This window comes from Caenorhabditis elegans, chromosome V, assembly GCF_000002985.6.
Source record: "Caenorhabditis elegans chromosome V".
Classification (NCBI taxonomy): domain Eukaryota; kingdom Metazoa; phylum Nematoda; class Chromadorea; order Rhabditida; family Rhabditidae; genus Caenorhabditis; species Caenorhabditis elegans.
Genome location: NC_003283.11, coordinates 12,420,972 through 12,444,274, shown reverse-complemented (window position 1 = coordinate 12,444,274; position 23,303 = coordinate 12,420,972). Strand labels below are relative to the sequence as shown.

The 23,303-nt window shown below is 32.1% G+C and overlaps 5 protein-coding genes, 6 non-coding genes and 1 pseudogene across 13 annotated transcripts; 8 read left to right on the top strand and 4 right to left on the bottom strand.

The window, feature by feature from the left end:
* The first annotated feature begins 420 nt into the window (after positions 1 to 420).
* Positions 421 to 2,612, top strand: pals-39 (Protein containing ALS2cr12 (ALS2CR12) signature). Its single transcript, NM_001269488.3, has 8 exons — positions 421 to 590; positions 637 to 724; positions 1,146 to 1,239; positions 1,286 to 1,433; positions 1,480 to 1,733; positions 1,784 to 1,955; positions 2,007 to 2,174; positions 2,230 to 2,612. The coding sequence occupies exons 1-8, from the start codon at positions 513 to 515 to the stop codon at positions 2,467 to 2,469; spliced, it is 1,242 nt and encodes a 413-aa protein (NP_001256417.1). The 5' UTR covers positions 421 to 512; the 3' UTR covers positions 2,470 to 2,612.
* A 142-nt stretch (positions 2,613 to 2,754) lies between these two features.
* pals-37 (Protein containing ALS2cr12 (ALS2CR12) signature) lies at positions 2,755 to 6,835 on the top strand (the record flags this gene model as incomplete). Of its 2 annotated transcripts, NM_001269487.2 has the most annotated exons (15): positions 2,755 to 2,792; positions 2,990 to 3,062; positions 3,489 to 3,569; positions 3,625 to 3,741; positions 3,823 to 4,001; positions 4,061 to 4,199; positions 4,274 to 4,405; positions 4,453 to 4,635; positions 4,680 to 4,891; positions 4,933 to 5,140; positions 5,438 to 5,514; positions 5,558 to 5,653; positions 5,950 to 6,208; positions 6,254 to 6,517; positions 6,573 to 6,835. In NM_001269487.2, the coding sequence occupies 14 exons, from the start codon at positions 3,009 to 3,011 to the stop codon at positions 6,774 to 6,776; spliced, it is 2,205 nt and encodes a 734-aa protein (NP_001256416.1). The 2 variants fall into 2 exon arrangements, with proteins under 2 accessions (NP_001256416.1, NP_001263871.1); NM_001276942.3 differs by lacking the exons at positions 2,755 to 2,792; positions 2,990 to 3,062 and adding an exon at positions 3,285 to 3,314 and having other exon boundaries at positions 6,573 to 6,776.
* Positions 3,461 to 4,773, bottom strand: anr-30. Its single transcript, NR_102084.1, has one exon.
* A 487-nt stretch (positions 6,836 to 7,322) lies between the features above and the next one.
* On the top strand, positions 7,323 to 9,914 carry pals-36 (annotated as a pseudogene). The gene is made up of 9 exons: positions 7,323 to 7,534; positions 7,576 to 7,783; positions 8,081 to 8,157; positions 8,201 to 8,296; positions 8,593 to 8,640; positions 8,702 to 8,858; positions 9,101 to 9,295; positions 9,428 to 9,595; positions 9,681 to 9,914. Coding segments are annotated over exons 1-9 (1,395 nt in total).
* Positions 9,915 to 10,457: 543 nt separating this feature from the next.
* Positions 10,458 to 11,910, top strand: srh-25 (Serpentine Receptor, class H; the record flags this gene model as incomplete). Its single annotated transcript, NM_073718.4, has 6 exons — positions 10,458 to 10,633; positions 10,825 to 10,970; positions 11,017 to 11,441; positions 11,524 to 11,605; positions 11,652 to 11,783; positions 11,825 to 11,910. 6 exons carry the CDS (start codon positions 10,458 to 10,460, stop codon positions 11,908 to 11,910), a joined length of 1,047 nt encoding a protein of 348 aa, NP_506119.4.
* A 75-nt stretch (positions 11,911 to 11,985) lies between these two features.
* Positions 11,986 to 12,905, top strand: C54D10.13 (UPAR/Ly6 domain-containing protein). Its single transcript, NM_001129420.4, has 3 exons — positions 11,986 to 12,127; positions 12,493 to 12,706; positions 12,753 to 12,905. Exons 1-3 carry the CDS (start codon positions 12,085 to 12,087, stop codon positions 12,883 to 12,885), a joined length of 390 nt encoding a protein of 129 aa, NP_001122892.1. The 5' UTR covers positions 11,986 to 12,084; the 3' UTR covers positions 12,886 to 12,905.
* Positions 12,906 to 12,926: 21 nt separating this feature from the next.
* Positions 12,927 to 14,936, bottom strand: C54D10.5 (G-protein coupled receptors family 1 profile domain-containing protein). Its single transcript, NM_073717.3, has 8 exons — positions 14,847 to 14,936; positions 14,686 to 14,796; positions 14,178 to 14,297; positions 13,993 to 14,120; positions 13,782 to 13,946; positions 13,506 to 13,732; positions 13,325 to 13,457; positions 12,927 to 13,277 (listed from the first exon to the last, which is right to left on the bottom strand). Exons 1-8 carry the CDS (start codon positions 14,916 to 14,918, stop codon positions 13,079 to 13,081), a joined length of 1,155 nt encoding a protein of 384 aa, NP_506118.1. The 5' UTR covers positions 14,919 to 14,936; the 3' UTR covers positions 12,927 to 13,078.
* Positions 14,937 to 15,804: 868 nt separating this feature from the next.
* C54D10.15 lies at positions 15,805 to 15,883 on the top strand. Its single transcript, NR_069756.1, has one exon. It is a non-coding gene; the product is annotated as an Unclassified non-coding RNA C54D10.15 (non-coding RNA).
* Positions 15,884 to 19,376: 3,493 nt separating this feature from the next.
* On the top strand, positions 19,377 to 19,544 carry C54D10.17. The gene has a single exon (NR_069754.1). It is a non-coding gene; the product is annotated as an Unclassified non-coding RNA C54D10.17 (non-coding RNA).
* C54D10.20 lies at positions 19,405 to 19,544 on the bottom strand. Its single transcript, NR_069755.1, has one exon. It is a non-coding gene; the product is annotated as an Unclassified non-coding RNA C54D10.20 (non-coding RNA).
* Positions 19,545 to 22,578: 3,034 nt separating this feature from the next.
* C54D10.19 lies at positions 22,579 to 22,718 on the bottom strand. The gene has a single exon (NR_069752.1). It is a non-coding gene; the product is annotated as an Unclassified non-coding RNA C54D10.19 (non-coding RNA).
* Positions 22,579 to 22,718, top strand: C54D10.18. The gene has a single exon (NR_069753.1). It is a non-coding gene; the product is annotated as an Unclassified non-coding RNA C54D10.18 (non-coding RNA).
* Positions 22,719 to 23,303: the final 585 nt, after the last annotated feature.

Below are 23,303 nucleotides of genomic sequence, written 5' to 3'. Positions count from 1 at the left end.
ACATTTCGAGAATATGTTAAACGGCGAGGTCTAGTTATTCAGATTCAAACAATATTAATTTACTGGCCACTTGGCAAGTAGTGTTTTACATAATCTTCCGCTTTCATGGAAGATTGGAAAAACTTTATCTTAACTCAGTTTAAAATTGATTAACAGTGATAAACTTTACCGTGTTTTGAAAGAACCTTGATTTATTGTATAATATCTTCCTTTAACTTATTGTTTCCGGTTATTGTACATATAAAAAATTTTTTTGTTTGTATTTACTACACCACACACTATCAGTAGGAACATATTCATTGCTAGTTCTAAATGTTATTCCTTCCTCATTCTTGTTTGTTGATTCATCGTTCCGCCCATTTGTTGACTTCTACATTTTTGCCCACTCTTATTCCTTATCAGTTTTCAGAACATTTATTTAACTCTATTCTAAATTTTCTCACAATCAGATAGAGTTTTCACTCGAAAGTCAACTAATTTTAGTAATTTTCTCATCATTTTTTTGAAAAACCATGGGGTTTCTGAGTTCTCTTCCTCTACTTGGTGATGCATGCAAGACTGCACTTGATGTTTTTGATAATTTCAAATCAGTGAGTCATTGAACTGTAATTATGTTATAAACAATGTCATTTGCAGAATCCAAAATTAAGAGTTAATGCTCTTCGTAAGCTTCAAGATGACAGTCAATCAGCTCATCAAAAAGCTTTGAAAGATGCAGAAGAAAGTTAGTTTTTAAGTTTTAATAAGAATGACTAAGGATGTTCCTTGTTCCCGCTTGTTTTTTTATTCTAACGCCATCTGTGGGGTTTTGGGGCTCCAAAGTTCAATTAAAATGATATACAGTTTATTCTCTCTATTAGAATCTGAACAAGGTGGAGTAGCGCCAGTGGGGAAATTTACTAAAAAAAGTTATCCTATGGTATCACAATGGTCAAATATTATTGTAAAAGACTTCAAAAAAGGTCATTTTTGCATGATTTTCTGGAAATTGGGAAAAAACTCAGTAATTGACAGTTTGAATATCGATAGTTTTATTCCATTTTTGACCAATTTTACAATGATTTTTCCACACGGGCGCTGTTTCACTTTTAAGTGACTTTAAAAAAAACTAAATAATTTGTATTTCAATTTCTAAATAATTTCAGATCGTCGTCAATATGAAGAATCAGCTAAACGTAGCGAACAGGCAGCAAATGAACGAATTCGTTCACAGATTGATGAGAATAATAAATCGATCGAGTAAGAGCTGATAATCTAGTTTTTATTTAATTTAATTTTTTAACAGGAAACTAAGGGCCCAATTCAAAGAGCAAGATGATAAATATGATGAAGAGATGAAGAGCATGAATATCGCTCATGATCTTAAAATGAAAGAGCTCAGATCAGAATCAAAAGAAGCAAGAGAAAAAGCAGAGATGGAGCATAAGATGAAGGTTATTACATGCTTAATTGAAAAATCATTTGAACTTGTAATTACAGGTGGAAAAGGTGGAGCAAGAACACAAGAAAGAAAAACATCTGGCTCAAGAGAAATTGGAGCAAACCAAGAAAGAAGGAGCACTGAAGATTGAAACTGTCGAGAAAGAGAAAGAAAAAATAATTGAGAATCGACTTATTGAGTTGGATAAATATACGGAGGAAATGAAGGAAATAGCAAGAGTTCATCGAGAACAGCTTCAACAAATTCAAGAAAGAAACCGAACATTGAAAATTGAAAATGCTAAACAACGGAGGTTGGTTTTTAGAAAAAAAAAATTTAAATATTAATTTGAAAAATTTGCAGAGAACAATTGGAAATCGAAAACTCGAAAATTGTTCAAAAGTTAGACGGTGATATTCAAAAACTCTTGGATCATATTTCCCATCAAAACGCAAGGGATGTTGTGAAAAAGTTTCAACATATTGTCGAACCCGTTTACAACGTTCAAAGCTCTCTTGAAAATATCAGGACATATGTGAGTGAAACTGAATATTTGCACGGTATATGTTCATGATTGAAATTTCAGTGTATTCTACCTAACGAAGAAATTCCACAAGTTCCAATGGGAGAATTGGATCCAGATTTCAATCTCATTCATGAACAAACGAAACTTTTTGAGTACCGAGTCAGATGTTTCCAACAATTTATTATCAACACCACTAACACTGATCCAGCCCTTTTCAAAGTTTGCTCCGTGAGTTTAAATAATTGGTTATTTGTTAGTATTGTCTCAACTTTCTTCTTCTCAGGAATTCATAAAACGAATGGACACTCTAATGAGCAAAACGGAATTGAGATCAGTTTGTACCCATCTTCCTAGAGCACTTGACGATAGAAATAACAAAAATATAAAGTTGTATGGGAATTATCTCGGTGGTTTGTGTTCCAATTTTGATGAAATGAAAACAAGTTTGAATGATGGCGTTCAAGACATCACTCAAAAACATGTACACGGTCCCTCAAGTAACCAACGTTCTATTAAAGAATAAGTTTCATCTTCTTTCATTTCTTGTTTTTCTTACTTGTTTTTGTATGTTGGTTTGTGTAACCCCTTTGCTCACTAATTTCTGGATCATAAATTATCTCAATTCTCCGATAATTATTTTTTTAAATAAAAATTTTGTAATCTCTCTTCCTCTTCCTTTTCTCTTCTTCTTTCTCTTAAGCCTTTTTTTTCATTTTCATGTTTTATACATGTGCAATACTTTTATCATACTTTCATTATTTTGGTTACTTTTTTCAATTCACGTTCTTATCCAACAATTTTTGTTTATAGGAAGCATCTTCCACAAATCGGCTGAACAGCAAATCTGTAAGTTTGATTTTTAGTTTACCCTATCTATTGCGATGCTTTCCCAAAAAATATCATTGAAAAATTCTGACTATAGTCGCAAGTTCGTCAGTTGGACTGAATTGTTGAATTATTCTCAGAATTTTTTGAAAAAAAACATCATTATAATTTTACAGCGGGATAATTAACAGGCTTTACCTAATCATTTGTAGTTTCAGATTTTCTTTGAAAGTTGCCATGTCGGGACCACGCAAACTAGATGCTGCACCAAACCAACAGCAAGGCTACTCCGTAAGTGTTACAATTCTGAGACGATCTTTGAAAGTGAATCGAAGTTTTTGCCCAGTGGACATAGACGTTCTTCACGGCAATGAATTAATTTCATTTTCAAGATAGAAAACGTAGGAGCACATGTAGTGCATGTAAGGAACACTTGATTTTTCAGTTAGATCATATATAATTATTAAAATTAATTGATAAATTCATGCATATAATTCCAATCAAAATTGGTCAATGAACTCTGGACCTCAAATGCCACAAAACGTAAGTGTATCGATCATAGTTGAAATTTATTAATAATATTTTTTGACATGAACATTTTTTTAAAGATTGCAACTATTTTGTTGTGAGTGATTAGTACAAACTGAAGAATTTTCCCATCGAATCAAATTACGGGCATTATAATATAAACAGCGAATACAAATTCATATATTTCAGAACATTCAGCAAAATTATCCGAAATGCGACAATATAGGCCAAACAATAGATACAATTCTGGAAAATGTGAAAATTTTATCGGTTAGTTGTAAAGTTGCTGAATAATTTTTATATTCATGCACTCTCCAATTTTCAGAATCCTCAATTGTCTCATGAATTTTCGTCCCAGTTTTCTAAATTGAGAAGCAATTATAACTTACTCAATGATCAAGTTCAAGATCTCCGTCGTTACAAACTTAGTGAACATCAAGATGTGGGTTGATTTTTGAAAGTTGTTTAAGTTTAAGAAATTTAAGTTTTAACAATATATTTATTTCTATCGTGGTATTTTCAGAAACTTCTTACGAATATTGATGTAACAATCGGAAAGGCTTTGCATGTTTGCTCAACAATCGGGAATATTCAACAGACCGATAACTTCGAATATCTATGGGCAAACCTAGATGGATTAAAATCGGAATTTGATAGTTCAGTTGATCAGTTCGGAATTCAAACCAATCGCCCAAATGAAAGGTTTAGTTTAGTTTATTATATGTATATACATTTTTTGAATGAAAACAGAAAAGTTTCAGAAGTAGGACAAATTCAAATGAAAGACAGTCAACAGCCAACATTCCGCCGCCTCAGAATCAGTCAGTATTGAACATTAATCAATTCAAGCTAACTGTGTGTGATATCAACAGTTTATTCCAACAAATTACACTCCTTCCGGTAAGTATGGAATATTTTAGATAATTTTCCACTATCAAAGCAATTTATTTGGATCTAAAATTCTAAATTTTCAGAAGTCTCAAGAATGGGAAACAAGCTCGACGTTGAAGGAAATCTTCTATAAATTTGAAACATTGGTTTCAATCTATGATAATACTCAGTGGCACACTGCCAGTTTGGGGCCTCAGTACTGCACTGTTTTTAAAGTACTATAAGTTTCATGTATTGTTTTTATTAATCCATAAACTTCCAGACATTTTTAACTGACATGAACAATTTTTTAAACAAGCTTGAAAGCAAAAGAAGCGTTCATGAAAAGTATACCAAAGTCAAGAAAAATGAATTCAATACAATCATTGAAACACTTGACAAAAGCATTAAAAAACTAATGCCAACGGAACACGGATTGCATCGACCTCCTGAATATCAAGTTCCGGTACTTTCTCAAAGTTATACTTGTTTAACTTTTACTAGTTGCAGAGCGCTTCTTCTTCAAATTCTGGATATTTTCCCTCATTCAGCTTTAATAGCTTAAATTTCGTTAGTGGTATATATAATAATTGGAGAGATAATAGTGGATCAAACAAAAAAGCTCAAGAGGATAGTGCCGAGTTAGCCAGATGGGAGGAAGAAAATCGGCGATTTGAAAAACAAAAGAATGAAGCAAGAGAAAAAAGAAAAAGAGAAGAAGAGTAAGATAATCTATTAAAACAACATGAATAAGTGATTTCAGACAAGAAGAACGCCAGTTTAAGGAATCTCTGAAACTACTAGATGAGTCTAGAAGGGAGAAAGAGAGGAAATTACAGGAACTTCTTTTGCGTCAAAAAGAAGAGGCAGAAGAGGAAGCTTTGAGAAGATTAGCAAACGATAGTGAAATAGAACAAAAACTGGAGAAGATAAGATATGAAAATGAACAGAAAGCACTTCAGAATGATCATGTGAGATTTTATGAGGAATACAAAATTTTAACAACTTAAATTTTTTAAAGTTATATTAAAATTAGTACTGCTCGTAACTGGAATTTATGGAAAAAATTTAATTGGAAAAAACCATACATCACTTAAGACAAAATAAATAGTTTTCGGCACATAACAGTATTTAACTCAATTAAAAAATGTTCAATGAAGCCTTTTGAGATGTTTAAATAATACATAATTTTGATTTTAAACTAACTGAAAATTGAGGAAATTTTCACACTAAAAACAACATTATTCGTTATCATAAACTATTTACAGGAGAATAGCATACAGTTGCAATTGCTCAAAGACGGCGGACAAAAAGAACGGCAAGAAATTGAGGATCGGAGAATAAAGTTAGTGGAAGAATAATACATATATCATATAATCTAATTTCAGAGAAAAAAATGAGCATGAAAAGAGAATTAAGGAACAAGACAATCAGTTCATTGAGAATCAACGCCAGCACGAGATTGAAGAAAATGAAAGAAAAATGTAAGTACATAGTTACAAAATATTGCAAAAGTATACTGAAAATGGGCTCAAAAGATTAAATATCTAACACTCTAAAATGGCTTTGTTTTTTTAAAGTTTTCAGCCCAAGTTTTTGCAAATTGTCAATCTTTAAAAAAAATTGGACGTTTGGAGATAATTAAAACAAAACAAAATTATCTAAAAGTTGTCCTGGTTTTGAAATGGACATGTCTTATGAACCAGAATTTGGAACTTGAAAGTGATATGATGCATGTAAAATACTTTTTTAACAATGTCTAAAATTTTGTCGATTTCAGGGAGTTCGAGCGTAAACAAACTGAACACGAAGAAAAACTTCAACAAATGTACGAACAATTCGAACGAGATCGTGAAGAAATGCAGAGACAACATCAAGAAAGAGCTGATAAGATGAAACAACAATGGGAACAAATAATGATGATGATTAAGCACAAGATGTGGAATGATATCATTGAACGTAATTGGACTAATCGATTGAATGTTCTTAGATCAGCAAATAAAAAGGTTGCCGAGTTATTCAATAGATTTTTCACTGAGGTAGTTTTTTTTTCATGCTGAACTTCTTATCATTTAATTTTTAAGATATCAATTATTCAACGAGAGATTGAAAAATCGGAGGACATTTCTATGGAAAGAAAACGCGTTTCAATTGTTTTGAATACACTCACAAATTCTTTGAAACAAGAAAAAGAACTGATGACTGAAGAAATGAAAAATCTCCAAATTCAGTATGACAACACAGGAAAATCATTTGTTTGGAAAATTAAAGAATCCGTTGAAATAGTTGCATATGAGTGTGGAATTTTCGAGAATGTGTTGAGAGAATATTCCAATAAAATCCAACAGGTTAGTTTTGAAAAACTTTTGTCTAACGAAAATCTCTTACAAACTTTTTTCACAGAAAACCTTAACTTCATTTGATCATGATTCTATCACAAAAACCATCAAGTGGCAGTTCGATAATCTGTCAAAATTCTCGAGAAACATTCCTACACTGGCTGAATTGAAGCAGAACTATAGCAGTGATATGCAAAATAATACGAGCAGTGATGTGAGAGAAGAAGGCATTCCAACTCAATCAGTGATTATCGAAGAAGTTGAATAACATATTGAATGTTTTTTGAATGTATACTGAAATTTTTATGAATAAATTTTTAAGAATAATTATTGTGCTTGTATTTAAAGTGATTTATCAGTTACTGTAAATATTGCAGTTATTTCATACCTTTCTATTAATGCATGTACACTTTAACACTTGTTTCTGGTCGTTTTGTGATAAAATTATGTTACAACGTCTCTAAAAAAGTTTTTTTTTCATGTAGTTAACGCGATTTCGGTACATATATTTTAATATTTTAGTCGATCATGATAGTTTAATTTTAATTAAATTTTCATAACAAATCATAATGTCTTTTTAACTTGTCAATTTTTCTTGAACCACAAAATTTTGATATCAAATTGATGATAATTATGTACAATATTTTTCGAAAAGAATCTTTATAAGAAGAATTTGAAATAGTACCAAAAAATAGGAATTTATAAAGTAATTAAGTTTTTGCACAAATATTTCCACAATTTAATTTCCATTACTTCGCTTTAAATTATCAGTTATTACAGGATTTCATTTTCTCCGTTCGATACAACAAATTCAATGAACGATAACGCATGGAGTAATAAATGGAACACATGGTTTGGATCTTCAAACAAAAAAGTTAGTGGTATATATAATAATTGGAGAGATAATAGTGGATCAAACAAAAAAGCTCAAGAGGATAGTGCCGAGTTAGCCAGATGGGAGGAAGAAAATCGGCGATTTGAAAAACAAAAGAATGAAGCAAGAGAAAAAAGAAAAAGAGAAGAAGAGTAAGATAATCTATTAAAACAACATGAATAAGTGATTTCAGACAAGAAGAACGCCAGTTTAAGGAATCTCTGAAACTACTAGATGAGTCTAGAAGGGAGAAAGAGAGGAAATTACAGGAACTTCTTTTGCGTCAAAAAGAAGAGGCAGAAGAGGAAGCTTTGAGAAGATTAGCAAACGATAGTGAAATAGAACAAAAACTGGAGAAGATAAGATATGAAAATGAACAGAAAGCACTTCAGAATGATCATGTGAGATTTTATGAGGAATACAAAATTTTAACAACTTAAATTTTTTAAAGTTATATTAAAATTAGTACTGCTCGTAACTGGAATTTATGGAAAAAATTTAATTGGAAAAAACCATACATCACTTAAGACAAAATAAATAGTTTTCGGCACATAACAGTATTTAACTCAATTAAAAAATGTTCAATGAAGCCTTTTGAGATGTTTAAATAATACATAATTTTGATTTTAAACTAACTGAAAATTGAGGAAATTTTCACACTAAAAACAACATTATTCGTTATCATAAACTATTTACAGGAGAATAGCATACAGTTGCAATTGCTCAAAGACGGCGGACAAAAAGAACGGCAAGAAATTGAGGATCGGAGAATAAAGTTAGTGGAAGAATAATACATATATCATATAATCTAATTTCAGAGAAAAAAATGAGCATGAAAAGAGAATTAAGGAACAAGACAATCAGTTCATTGAGAATCAACGCCAGCACGAGATTGAAGAAAATGAAAGAAAAATGTAAGTACATAGTTACAAAATATTGCAAAAGTATACTGAAAATGGGCTCAAAAGATTAAATATCTAACACTCTAAAATGGCTTTGTTTTTTTAAAGTTTTCAGCCCAAGTTTTTGCAAATTGTCAATCTTTAAAAAAAATTGGACGTTTGGAGATAATTAAAACAAAACAAAATTATCTAAAAGTTGTCCTGGTTTTGAAATGGACATGTCTTATGAACCAGAATTTGGAACTTGAAAGTGATATGATGCATGTAAAATACTTTTTTAACAATGTCTAAAATTTTGTCGATTTCAGGGAGTTCGAGCGTAAACAAGCTGAACACGAAGAAAAACTTCAACAAATGTACGAACAATTCAGAAGAACGCCAGTTTAAGGAATCTCTGAAACTACTAGATGAGTCTAGAAGGGAGAAAGAGAGGAAATTACAGGAACTTCTTTTGCGTCAAAAAGAAGAGGCAGAAGAGGAAGCTTTGAGAAGATTAGCAAACGATAGTGAAATAGAACAAAAACTGGAGAAGATAAGATATGAAAATGAACAACAAGCACGTCAGAAGGATAATGTGAGATTGTATAAAGAATATGTACCAAATTTTAACAACTCATTAAATTTTAAAAATTTAAATTAAATTAGAGCTGCTCATAACTGGAATTTATGGAATAAGTTAATTGGAAAAACCACACACCATTTAAGACAAAATATATAGTTTTTGGCACATAAGAGTATGTAACTCAACTTTTTAAAAAATTTAACGAAGCACGAAAAAAACGATGAGGAAACCTTGAGAAGGTCAAAAAATTACAGGAACAACGTCTAATGAGAAAACAGTACAAGATCCATCATGAAAATGCAAAACTTGTGAAAACATTAGAGAATAATATCAAGAACCTTTTGATGCAAATTACCAACGAGAATGCAAAAGAGGCTTTTTCAAGCTTTCATCTTATTGTGGAATCTTTTTACTCTATACAGACTTCTCTGGGACGGATTAAAGCTGAGGTTAGTGAAAATAAAAAAAGAAGAATAAAACTGCAGCTGTTAACTGGAATATATCATTATTTTTAATTCCAACATTTTATTTAAAATACCTGAAAAATGGTTGCCTGCAAACTGATAGTATACATTTTTCAGTGCATTCTACCAAACGATGAAATACCTCAAGTTGATCCAGGCGTGTTGAATCCAGAATTTGATCAAATACTCTTTGAGACAACTCTCTTTGATCAACGTCACAAATCTTTTCATCAAGTTATTGTCAGCAATAATCATACTGATCCCAATTTTTATGAAGTTTGCGCTGTAAGTTATTTTTTAAATTTTTCTAGCAAAACATAATTTTTATGAAACTTATAAAATTTAAAAATGGTTTACATTGTTCCTTTAGAGTTATATAAGACAAATGGATACTCTCGTCAGTAGTCCTGATTTGAAACTGGTTTGCGCTCATCTACCTAGAGCAATCGATGATGGAATTCCGAGCAAAGTCAATACCTATGGAAAGCTACTTGATGGATTGAGTAATGAATTCTTACAATTGAGGCACAGTTTAACTAACGGTGTACATCACTTGGTTGCGAAGTACATTAGCAACTCCGCCGCACATAAATCTATTAAATAATTTTTATCGTTCACTATTAGTCTGTTTTCTTGCCTTGTTTTATACATCTTGGCTTTTTATTGCTCAATTTTCGTACTTCATTGTAAATGCTATATTTCTACTCCATGATAAATTATTGCTTCTTATTAGTTTATTTGAAGCCAAAGTTTCAAATTTATATTTGAACGACATTGATACATTGGATGAATTGAAGCAAAACTATATCAGCAATATGCAAAATGAAGAAGTTGATCTATTTCATATTTCATATAAAGTAACATATACTTTGCAAAATGGATCACGAAAAAAGCTGAAACTACAACTAGGCTAGAAAATGAACTAGAGTTTAAATATTTGGAAACAATCAATTTTCCAGTGAATTATGTATGTAAACCTGCATTGATCTCCACGTCATTCATGTTTTTTCTATAGTGTTGTAGTATCAAAAGGCAGGTGAATTTTGAAAATTAATAATACTGAAGTTGGCTCTATTCTCCCTGGAAACCTGGTTCTTCATATTTTTTCCTGATTATATTACTTTCAATTCATTCCTGGTCATTCTCGATGAATTGCCGTCATGGAAATTTGACGACTTTCAAAAATTCTCCATATTTATTTACAATGAACACAATTGGCGCATTTCAAATACCATTATTTCTTGTTTCAGTTTATTGCATTTTGAAAAAATCTCCATGGAATATGGTATTTTATAAATGGCTCATTCTTGTTTTTCAACTTGCGTACGTAAATCATAACTTATTTGGTGTTTTTTTCAGCTTCTGGAATATCACTTTGTCTTATTTTAAAAAAATTGACAGTAAACTCGAATTATCTCATTAAATTGCTATTTTATTTTTTCCCACCCAAATACAATGAAAAGATAAATTTGAAAACTCTCATTTTGACAATTTTGAAAGATTTTTAATTTCAGAATAATATCGTTCAATGTTCTACTTACAATTCTCTGTACTCCTGTAGTATTCTACCCATATTTGTGTGGATATACCATAGGATTACTGTCGCAAATAAATATTTCTACTCGATCCCAGTACTTCATATCTACATTTGCATTGGGCTGTGAGTGTTGAAACTAAAATATTGTGAATTATCTAACTAATTCCAGGTGTTGGAGCATCAACCACCGTCCTTTTTGAATACAGACATCAATCGGTTCTCCCAAATTTTCACATTCTTCGCCATTCAACTGAGTATCGAGTATTCAAAAATACTGTTTACTACGTAATTGCAATATTCCATGTCTGGCTTCCAATTTATTTTGAAAACGTTGAAGATCGAGAGTCGATCGAAAAAATAGTGGATAACTGGAGAAATGCGCCATGCGATATTTGGAATGAAAATACCGTAGTGTTTTCAGTTCAAAAACTAGGATTTCTACATTTTTATTACATGGGTGGAATTGCAATAGTTATTGTTTTATCTACAATATATGCGGTTCACTCGTTTTATATTATTAGAGCAACAAGGATTTTGCTTTCAAATGAAATGCAGAAAGTGCAGAGAAAATTCTTGAAGGGCCTATTATTACAGGTTAGTTCCTAGATAACAGCATTCAATTTCTAAAATTATAGTTGTAAAAGCCATATGTCTTGCATTTAAAACGTATTTCCAGGTTCTTGTACCTTACTCCGTTCTTGTTCTTCCTGCAGGATTAGGGCTTTTTATTCTTCTTCTAACAGATACATGGGATCAAAGTAATTTATTTTATTAATAATTTTTGAGCCAGTTATATTATTGCAGTGTATGTTCAACCTGGTTTATGCTTGATAGCGACTCATGGCCTTTTGTCCACTATCACTACGATAATGGTTCATAAACCGTATCGAGTATTCTTTTTCATACTATGTCGTCGCTGTTTACTCATGCCTGCTGGTAAGAAAATATAGAGGATTTAATTAAATAAACAATTCCAGGAGTTAAAGTGAACACCGTCGATGAACTGACAACGCTTCCGAACATCCGCATGATTGGAATCCAAACACACGTGACAAAATTTTAAGGTTTTCTATTTAGAAAGGTGTTCATGAGTCATCGTTTTCTAGTCTAACACAACGATAAAACGAACAACCCACACACATTCTCTTGATACAAACACTGATAACAAATCAATACTGGTAAATTGTGTTCCTTATTCATACTGCTTCAAGCTTCTATAACTTTTCCATAATAAATAATGTTCAAATTAGCGATTTTATTGTTATTACTTTCGATTACAGGTAATTTTTTAAAATGGGACTATTGGAAAAATTTACTAAGCACGTTAAATATTTTTTCCAAAAAAAAACTTGGCTCACGAGTTGTAAAAGCTTGAGAAATAGTTCGGTAAGCATTGCTTCTACTAAGTCTAGTCAATGTTCAATCCAATTCCTGCCAATATCTTACCAAAGTTTAAAACGATACAATGAAAGTTTGAGCAAAATATAGACCACTTGGGTCCATTTTCGCCTACTTTTGAACCAAGTTTAATTTTTAAGCACGAACGTTCCACCAAATGTCAGGTACTTCGAAAAAGAGACATAGTTTTTAAAAATATCACAGTTTAGAGTTCTAGCAACACCACTTTCACCTTTAATTTTTTCAGATGTAGTTGTTTCGTTAGTTTGTGAAACATGTGATGGATCAACATGCTTCGACAAAGATCGTTGGGTTCAAGAACTTTGTCCTCCATCAACTCAATTCTGCTATCGGTTATCTTCCAAAGGACGTGCTTTTCGACGTGGATGCTCAGATTATCCCTGTGCCACACTACCTGGAGTGGAACCTGATATGGAATGTAGAACATGCAGTCAAGATAGGTAACTGAGAACATTTAAGAATCAATAACTAAAATCTGTTTGGCAGGTGTAATAACGAGCGAGATAGCTTTTTCCATCAACGTGGTGGTGGTGTTAGCTGGAAAAGTGGTGCAGAAACATTTAGTACGTCAATAATCAAAACTTCCGTGTTTATGTCTTTGGTTTTGTTGATTTTTTGAATAAATTAAAAATTGAAAAAAAAAAACAAACTACCAGGTTATGTGTTTTGGAAAAAAAACAAGTTTATTTTTGATAGTACCACGCAGTTGAAAATGCCAACGGAATACTGTTAAATGGAGATTTTAAAACTAAAAATTCAAACCCGATAAATTAAGAACAAGTTAATATTTAAAAAATCAAGAAAAGCAAAGCTTAAAGATAAACGGCATTTTTACGATTGGCAAAGAAATCGATAAGATCTCCACGGATCTTTGGATTACACAGATAGTAAATGACAATTCGGATAGCAGAAGTAAACATGTAAACGAATGAAACCAAATCGGAGAAGAATGTGTGAAATGTGGAAGACATTTGTGGATCCTCCTCTGACTTTAGTATTTGATGACCAGATCTGCAGAAACAAGTTTTTTTTAATTGAAAAAAAGTATTTTGAATTACCTTTCAAGAACTGTCAAGCTGAGATGAAGAATGTTAGAGATTAGATATGATGTTACGATAGCTGCCATGGTAAATACAGCACTTCTAACCGCTGGTGACATGCTTTTGAGAGGCGGGAACGATAGACCAATTGCTGAAATATTATAGATACATTTGATTTAACTCGACACAAATAACATACTTGTAGATGACTTATGAACTGGAGTGATTTGAGTAAGTAGCCGATCTTCCTTGAAACAAACTTCCGTAGGTTCTGGTAGTTTTTCCTTTTGAACACTATCTGAGCACATTCTTCGAACAATAATCAAGTTTAATCCAACTAGCAAAACAAATGGAACAAGTGTTTGAGCAATTGTCATTACTTGAAAATCAAAGAAATGGTAGAGCTGGCTTTCAAGTGCCCATTCTCTAAAACAGTTCAAACATTCATAAAAGTTTGTGAAATACTTAATTTTACCTTGGATTTGTAGTTTTTGTTCTAAAAAAGTCAGGACATTTCGGATACTCATCAACTCTAATAGCAAAAGCACTCGGAGATCTTAACAAAATGCACATAATAAGTGATACAATGACAGTAATATGTCTTCCTGTAGTTGAATGAAATGCCTTCAATAAGTTGCTTCTGAAATCAAAATCTATTTTAGAAACCCTTGAACCGAATGATTTACTTGTTCTTAGACGTCCAGAAGAGGCGTTCAAGTGTGGCGAAAATGAGCATGTAAGGGATAGCCAGCTGAGTGATTCGAGCCATCACGTAGGCGGGAACAATGTACACATAATATAGAGAGAACAAGCTCTATAAGTAGGAGAAGTGCCATTAAATCGAATGTAAATTGTGGTCGCTGGGACTCACCTCAATTTTCAAGTAGCTCACAAGAGCATCAACGCCGAACAGAAGGATATATTCGAAGCATATTGCAAAATCCAAACAAGCTAAAACGGACGGGTAAAGCGTTGCTGGAGTATTTGATATCTGAAATCGATTTTTTTCAGTTCCAGAAACTAAGAAATAATTTGTTTATTGGCAGTTTATTTGCGATTTGGGCATAATGCCTCAGTCAACACAATGGTTCGATAGATACATCGCAAAGTAACTGAGTTCTCCAAATTAACAGAAACCTAGAAACGATGATCGGATTTTCAGTACCAGGATTCGTACAAATTAATACTTTTTTATCCTATTCGTTTTTCAATCACCCACTCAAAATAAGCTATCAATTTCCTGGAAACAACCTGTCAACTTGACACAATTTCCTCCGAAATTCATTGAACTCTAGGAACTCGTTTTTTGAGCATTTACACTTTTTTCACGATTATTACTTCAGATGAAAAAATGATCGAAGATGCGATGTTTTACAAACCTGTTTAGCTGAGAAAACAATCAGCAAAAGAATATTTCCAATTGTTCCAAGCGACGCGATTACCGTTGCAACCATGATGAGCACAAAACGAACGGGTGTGTATGTTTCATACTGCAATTGAATTATTGAATAGAGTTTTACCTATCAAAGCATCAACATACATGAGCACACAGAAGTTCAGCTTCAGCCATGGCACGAAGCTCAACAAGCTCGTCGAGTGCAGTAAGGTTCATTGATTGTTGGATCTAAAATGAACACTATTGTTGAAAACATTTCGTACTTGTAATTCAATAATAAATTTGCAAAAAATGGAAAAGAGAAGCTGACTCTCTGAATCGGGTACCAAATGATAGCTCTTCTGAGAATGACGATGGGAGGAGTGTGAAAAAGAGGCAAACCGGGTACCCTGATGGCGAATCCACTATTTTACGATCTGTTCCGGCGAAAGTTTGACGTAAATTGAAATGTGTACTAGACAGATACTAACTATTGGCACAGATATGCTACTCTCACGAGGGTAAATAATTGAGATATGCCCATTTGCAGCTGGCCGCCCAATGAGAAAGGAAAATTGGGGTAGAAGGATGGATAGATTGGGCTTGTACAGGGACAAATAATGTGTGATTTAATTTTGGGTTTTCGTGTACGGAGAATTGAAATAATTTGAATAAAAATAGAAATCCGCTTGTTTTGGGTTTGAGTGCGATTTGATTTGGACTCGAAATTAGTTTGATAAAAAGCTATTGGAATGCAGGTTCATTTAAGAAAACAAACGGTGCACTGTAAAAATGATCACTTCATCTAGCCGTTAAACTAGATAAACGGAATTACAGATTGTTGTTCGAGATTTGCCGGATCATCCAATATAAGCCTTTTTATCAGAATAAAATATAAGCTAGTCTAATACGAAGCAATTTTGTTTTGTGAAGACGTTCGAGTAATATCACAAATTTTGGGAATGCTTAAATAGACCTCAAACTCGTGCTATTTGCAAAACTCGCAGCACTAGTGGGTGGAAAGTTCGAAAACATGCCTTTTCTGCTAAAATAAATACACTTGGAATCAAAAATAACCGCTTAAAGGCACTGAGATGTACTCGGCTCAGAACTTGTCACGGAGAAGTATCCAATTTTAATTAAGGATCCTCTTGATGCACAGAAAAGTGTCAAAAACTGGCACTTTCAAGTGATGTCGTCAGTACTTTGAAATCTTTGAATTGAAAAAGAACCTTTAAGGGTTCAAATCTCAAGAAAAGAATAAAGAAAAATAAATGTTCAAAAGAAAACAATGAAATATGATTAAAAAACATTTTTGACTGATTTTCTGAACCAATTTCTTGAAAATAAGTAACAAAGAATAACGGGAGAAAATCTAGAAAAAAAGAAGAAAAAGATTAGGATAGGTGGAGGATTTAGAGGGAGGATCAGTTTATCTTTTTTTTCCAGATATATATCAAAGTATAAGATCTCGATTCATACTCTTACTAATTACTATTTATTATTTAACAAAGGGCTTCAAGAGGATTATGATTATGATGTGAATGATTGAATTAAAATGTCAACAATCGAAAATCTATGCAACATGACAATTTAATCTGGTAGTTAAAATTTGAATCCAATCAAAGTATTGTTCTGCAAAAAACTTGAACACTATTTCTGGAAAAAAGACGAATAAATGAGATCTTCTGCTTTGATCTACTCATGAAAGTGATGTGATTCTCTTTGAAGCATGAAATGTGAGTATCTTCAAGACAGATGATATTTACATTTTGAGGAAGAAGCGAATAAAGTTTCGTTAGACCCTCTGGGTGAGTTTAATCATGGAAATATAAATAACATATGGATTGAAGTATTTTAATTGTCTAGATTCTGGAATAAAAAACAACTGTTCCTTTTCGAAAAATATAAAAACAAGGCAACTGATGTTTGAAAATATTTCCGCGTTTCTGAGATCGGGTTCTAGACTCGAAACTTGAGATTTGAGGGTTCCAGGGAACAATATCCGACTGACCATTGAAAAATGATATCCAAGATGTTTTAAAACAAAAATTCAGGTTTTTTGTAGAAAGGTTCTTCAATACATTTTACTTTGTGCATGATCCCTAAGAAACTTCAATCAAATGCAGAGCTTACATTTGTGGCAATTAAGGCAATTATAATGTTGGTATATAGACCCTTAAAACCTATTTTAAATACCAGAATTAAACATTGAATTTTAATGGATTTCTAAATAATTTTGTGTTTTTTATATCAAATTTCTTGGAAAACAAAACAAACGCAAATGCGTGAATTTCATGAAATTCAACATTTTTCGTGTAACTGTTGGAGTTGTTTTAATAAGTTTCTCAAAACTCTTTACTAAACTAATGGTAGTTCGTGAGTATTGGTCAACCCAAATCAAAGGTCATTTAGACTAGACTCCACATATTTTTGAACTATTTTTGGTAATTGCTAATAAAAATTTACGACTAGACAAAACTTGAAAATACTTTGCCAATGAGCGTGGGCGTAAAGTTTGGTGCTACAATGTTCAGAACGTGGCAATAGAAATAATGCATTAACATTTTAAATTTTTGAAAGATTTTTGCGATGTTCTCAAGGATTTGCCATATTAAAGAAATAGGTACAAAAAAAAAGGTTTAACAATTTCGTCTGAAAACACTTTCTCTGAAAATCTACCATAAAACTCACTAGAATACAATAATTCTTCTTTCAGAAGAACAATTATAAAAAAGTAAAATATATAGAAAATATCGAATGTAATAACGTTGAACCCCTAGCAGTATTGTAGATTCTAAATGACGCCACACGCTCATTGTTTGGAGCGTTAACAGGAAGTATATAAAGATCCTGGTTTAAAAGGATAGCAAAAGTGGTCAACCAATTTCTTGATCTCAATCTTTCCGAAATTGAATCTACGTAATTTGATAAAAGAGCCGATTTCAGCAATTTTTCTCCAAAATTGAATTCCACATCACTCTAGCTAATTATAAATTCGTCCTTTTCTAAATCACTACCCACTTCCTAGCGAATCATTTCATAGTTTCTGCAAAAAAGAAGAGATAGAAGTCTCCAAAGTGAATGAAGTCAATTTGAGTTTCAGATGGCACATTGAGGACTTGTTCAAAAAAATGAAGAGAGAAAGAAAATGAGGAACCTTAAACTCACGACTACTGTCTAATTTCCTCCAAAGTTTCCTGTTTTGATTTGAAGTAGGCTAGTTTGAAAGTGTATGTTTTGAGTGATGAACCATGAAGCTCTAGCGTAGAGTACTAATGAAATTTTTGTGAATTTTCTTCGGGTGAGAAGAAAGTGAGAGAGATAGGTTTCATTAATTGGGGAAGTAGGAGCTTTTTGAAAAAATAAATATTTGTTTCGCTTGAAACTTAATGGAAACAAATGACCATGCATTTTCAAATACCGTTTACCCAAAATAAGAAAACATGTTTTCTATCTCGGAAAATGTCATATTATTTATAGTTTTTAGTCTACATGATGACGGTACACGTAAGTATGTCGCAATCAAGAAATATTCACTCACGTGCAAATTCATGCTAGACAAATTAGGTAGCTCTTCAAAAAGTTCAATATTCATATTTTGTGTATTTCTGACGATTTGAATTTCGAATTACGTAGGACTGACAAGTTTACAAAATTTGTATAAGAAATCACAAATCTAATTCTCTCGATCCAACATCTATTGGATTTTCCAGTTTTGTGAAATTAAAAAAAGGTCAAGTTAAACAAAGTAAGTTTCAAACAAACAGTTTCAAACAAATTACAATTCGAAAACGTCAAAAATTTGTAGCACATTTTTGAAAATTTCTGGTGAATGTTTAACTTATGTCACCCACCGTAACTCCGTAACCTTTAAATTGAAAAAAGACGAAGACCTAAATTGAACAAACTGGTGTAGTGGTTGCAAAACAGTTCTAGCAATTTCTGATCTTTGTAAATTAATTCGAATCAGGTTAGCTCTACAAAAAGGGAAGTGGAAATAATTAGTGGAAATAAAAGAAAAAATAGTAAGTTATGAATTAATCAAACTATCAGCCTGATTTTTCGTTATTTACATTAAATTGAATGCAGCTGAAATTGGGTTATTCATCACTATTGGAGCCAAGTTTACATAATTATTTTGAGTTCGAAAAATATTTTTGTTAAATTAAAATTAGCTTTGAGCGCTGTAGTATAATAATGTTTAAAAAAGTAAAAATCGAGTATCAATACATTTTTAGAACATTATTCAAATATCAATTTATTTTTTTATTATTATTATTTTTATACCTGCCCTAATCATTATTCTATACAGCTAAAATATCTGGTCTAGACGAACATCGGTTTGACTCACTACACTTATTCAATAGGAAATGGAACTGATTCAGTTCTAGAATAGCTTTTTAAAGCTCAATGTTTGACACAAAATTCTCAAGAATCTTTCCCAATGAACTGGAATAAATGCCAGCTAACCAGTAATTTGAAGTGAAGTACAACAACTGCAGAAATTGTACTTCAGAGGAAATTGAAAACTTCTTCTCTTATTCAATCATTTGATACAATCAACTATGGAAACTAGTAGTGAAATTTATATAAGGGAACGTTTTATTCAAATTATTTCAAGTGCTCTCTGAATCGAATGAGCTTTGAGATTTGAGGAGCACCGGCAAATGAATGCAGTGTAAAAATAGGCAAAATAGACAAAAAAGAGCACATATACGAACAGCTCATTCGTTCCAAAAGCTCTTGTGCTTCTCGACTTCTCGAAACAAAATGGCACGGCATCCCGTTGAACCGATTTTTCATTTACCCTTTTGCGTTGCATAGGAAAAATAGGAGGCACTTGTGTAAGCTGTGAATTGGTTCGAGTCACACAGCTTTGGAAAATCCTTTTCGGAAAATTTAGGGCAGTCTGGATTTTTAGTTAGTAATATTCCACCCCTGCGGCAAAAAACGTCAGAACTTGTTCAAAGTTGACTCGATGAATTCTTTTCGAAAGTTCAAATTCCCAGGAAGTCGTGTTTCAATGATTTTTTGAAATTTACAAAGAATGAAAAGTTCTGTATATACGTATAGTATAGGAAGAGAATCATGTATAGGAAGAGATAGGAAGAGATCATATTTCCCTATAATGTTGACAGATTCTCCGGGTTTCGGTTGTGACAATCAATTTCCGGTTACCTGGACTCACTTCAACAAATTGTCTGAAATTATCTGACTCCGCATTTTAGATAATACTTTCAGGCTGCGATGCTAAAAAGATTACATATGTAATCTAGCTGAGCGCGTATTTTTAATAAAGGCTATATTTGTGAAAAATGTAAATTTTGCTCTATTTATCTCTAAATTTTCTAAATTTCAAAAGGTATAATTTTTCACGGATATTGGATTTTACTGCGAAAAAGCTGTTTTTTTTTCAGATAAGAGCTGAATGAAAATTTTCTATGGTAATTTTAAGGCGTGTAAAATTGTTTAGCGATAAAAGAATGACGGGCGAATTTCGAATTTTCTTTTTCTATTCTTGTTCTAAAAAAACGGTTGAGAAATATTTAGTCTTGAAACCTTTTTCACAATCTCTGGTCAAAAACTATTTGGGTGGGATGTTGAGAATAAATCAACAAATTGTTCATGCATATTCAATAAGATCTGAAAAAAGAAAACAACGTTCATTAACGGATTCAATTCGGAATGAAAAGAAGAGAAAAGGGGGAGGGTCCCGAAAAAAGCCAAAAAATTGGCGACGTGTGAATAGCAAACATTTCGAGAAAAATTGAGAAAGAAATTGATACGGAGCGGAAGAAAGAAAAAAAAGAGTGTGGACCCAAAAAAGGTTTCTTTTCAGATTTTTTCGTAAAGCGGAAAATTCGAAAGTCGTGCCGGTCACTCGGAAAGCATGAGAATAAATGAAACCAAAGAGAGAATGAAATATTTAATGAGTGGAAACTGAAAATACTTAAATCTTGAGATATTTTGTACGAATGAATAATAACAGGAAAGAACCACTGTCTAGGCACTTGTTTTTATGTATTTTGGTTGAAAGTCAAGAACTGGAAACACTTTTCTGTTATAAAAAGCAGTTAGATAAGTATTTTCGACAGCATCTGGAATTTATGAATATAGAAAAATACTCCAGTTACCTCATTTCTGAAATGTATTTCACCAATATAAATTCCACTTTTTGAAAAAATTGAACGTAACATACGAACTTTCGAAGTCAGTTTAGAAAAATTATATGCATTCTAACTATGGCCTAGGCGTACATGTAAGATAATCTAATGATTACGTTCCAAAGAATGAATAGTTAGACACGTGCAATTTCAGTGGTTAATCGTTCAAACATTTGCTTTTATGAAAATTGAAATGCTTCAGAAGGTCGATATTTAAAGAATATAGTTTTCTTAATTGTCTATTTTACCAATTGATTAATTCATATATCCAAAATCCAAGATTTATCCAAAAACTGTTTTTTTTTCTAAAAAAAACTTCGTGTTGAGCAAACACCGATCAGACTGAGGAACTATTGTTTTGAGAGTGCTTTTTTAATTTTCATATCAAGCGTAATTTCTTAGTAAAACCGTTGTTTCCCGACAAGCAAAACAAAAAACACTTAGCGACAGAGAGTCGTAAACCATTTTTCAGTATTTAACTCCCCGGCGTAAAAAGTGAAGGATTAAAATGTAAATGCTGATTTTCTTTCAGTTCCTTGACTGAAAAAAAGAAAACCCAAAATTTCAATTTTTGAAATTTAGAAAAAAGCTTCCGGTTACCTGAAGTATTTATTTCTTAGAAAAAAGAGAAAATTTTCGAAAAGTGGTAATAAAAACATGAAATTGGAGACGCTTTCTCATGGTTTTATGACTTATTTTGAGTAATTCAAACGAAAACAGAAATAAATATCAAAGAATTTGTCTGCACACATCTTCAATTTTCATTTTCACAAAAATTTAATTTTAATTTCAAAAAACCAGACTTCAATCATTGAATCAAAAATGTGTCATTAAATTTACACACTGGGCGAGCGGAAAGAATCAAACACAAATTGTTGTTGTAAGAGGTCGCAGCACAAAGTGAAACACAAGATTAATTGATTTTTGGAGAATTTGAAGAGCAAAACGAAATGGGAACTCAAGTTGACAAAAAAGATGAGGTGTCTCCGAGTTTTGATTCAAATCATTTTTATTCAAATATGAGAAGGAAGATTGAAAAGTGTGCGTGACTACTCATAAGGAAGTGAAAAAAAAATCGGAAAAAAAAATAGAAGTAGTCGTGATTTTTGAATATTTAAAGTTTTTGAAGTTCTGGAAGTTTTATGGAGCAAATTTTTGCACCAATGCCATATGGATATAACATAATTTTTTTAAGTAAAAAATTACACGTGAAAACCGTAACAACTGCTTGCACAGCGGGAAACGAGGCGGGAAGGGCCAGTGAGAAGCATTTCATATCAGACCCCGTTAGTGCTGAATTTTTGAACTTAATAGCATAATTTGTAATTAACTTTTTTTCAACTCTGCTACACCGTCAAATTTTTTACGAATTTTTTCCCAAAAAAACTCTTACCAGCAGACATCCAAATCTATCCTAATTTCAAATAATATAAGTGGTTGTGCTATCAACTGATATCACATAATTAAAACAAATGCTCTATACTCCTAGTTCTCATAAGCTTTTGCTTCAACATAATTGCAAATTTTCCCGAAGTTTTGCAAAATGTTTCTTGTTTTTATGAGAGTAAAATCTCTTTGTGATGCTTAATGACCTTTTCTGAGAGAGCAACGAAAAATGGAAATGACATCATTTGAAAAATAATAAATATGAATTTTCAGCAGTAATGGTTGTGCTTTTTTTTCGGCGGTACCTTGGTTGGACTTCCCGTCAAAGTGGTGAAAGGGTGCATTAATATGATTAGCTGCTCCTCTCCGGGGAGCGCTTCCGCGAACTGCTCCTTCTTTTTCCCTACTCATTTTTCTTTTTTCCACGTCTATTGTTTTTGTGTGAAAAGAGATGGTGTCCGGTAATTCTCGCGCCACCAAGTTTCTCTTTGAAAGCTTTGAGGAAAGCAGTGGTGCGAGAATAATCAAGTACAATTAGATTATTTGGCAATGGAGAGATCTGAAGAATTTGGTGAATAGGAACACCAGCAGGGAACAATAAATTGGAGAACATATTTAGGAGATAACGATTTCCGGGAGCATTTATCATTATTGGAATCTTATAATAAAATGAATCACCTATACAAAAGTACTTTCTCTTTTATCTTGACTCTACTACAACGACATTTGGGAAAAATCTGAAAACATTTATTGCAACTAAAAAACGTTTTACTAACATTTTATAAATAAAAAAGGTTAAAAATCACAATAACAACAAAGGTATTAAAATTTAACATGAATTTTCAATGAAAATTTGTTTCAAATTGTATCCTAATTATTCCTAATTGGCATCACCATCACAGCACTCATTTTATTTTTATTTCTGTACTTTGAGCTGAAGCATTTCCTAATTTTGAAGGCATCAAACATTGATTTGCAAAAAAAAAATTATAGTACTTTCCGTCACGCAGACACATTTGAATCTATCAAGGTTGTCAATCCACGTGAACTTTTCCGAAAAAATGATTAT

Excerpts from the sequence above, each read along its gene's own strand:
- C54D10.13 (NM_001129420.4), top strand. The coding sequence starts at position 12,085 with ATGTTCAAATTAGCGATTTTATTGTTATTACTTTCGATTACAG. Across the intron at positions 12,128-12,492 it reads GTTATTACTTTCGATTACAG|ATGTAGTTGTTTCGTTAGTT; the intron begins GTAATTTTTTAA and ends TAATTTTTTCAG. Across the intron at positions 12,707-12,752 it reads AGAACATGCAGTCAAGATAG|GTGTAATAACGAGCGAGATA; the intron begins GTAACTGAGAAC and ends TCTGTTTGGCAG.
- C54D10.5 (NM_073717.3), bottom strand. The coding sequence starts at position 14,918 with ATGAACCTTACTGCACTCGACGAGCTTGTTGAGCTTCGTGCCATGGCT. Across the intron at positions 14,298-14,685 it reads TTGTTTTCTCAGCTAAACAG|ATATCAAATACTCCAGCAAC; the intron begins GTTTGTAAAACA and ends AATCGATTTCAG. Across the intron at positions 13,278-13,324 it reads AGCTTGACAGTTCTTGAAAG|ATCTGGTCATCAAATACTAA; the intron begins GTAATTCAAAAT and ends TTGTTTCTGCAG.
- pals-39 (NM_001269488.3), top strand. The coding sequence starts at position 513 with ATGGGGTTTCTGAGTTCTCTTCCTCTACTTGGTGATGCATGCAAGACT. Across the intron at positions 1,434-1,479 it reads AGATGGAGCATAAGATGAAG|GTGGAAAAGGTGGAGCAAGA; the intron begins GTTATTACATGC and ends TTGTAATTACAG. Across the intron at positions 1,956-2,006 it reads TTGAAAATATCAGGACATAT|TGTATTCTACCTAACGAAGA; the intron begins GTGAGTGAAACT and ends TTGAAATTTCAG.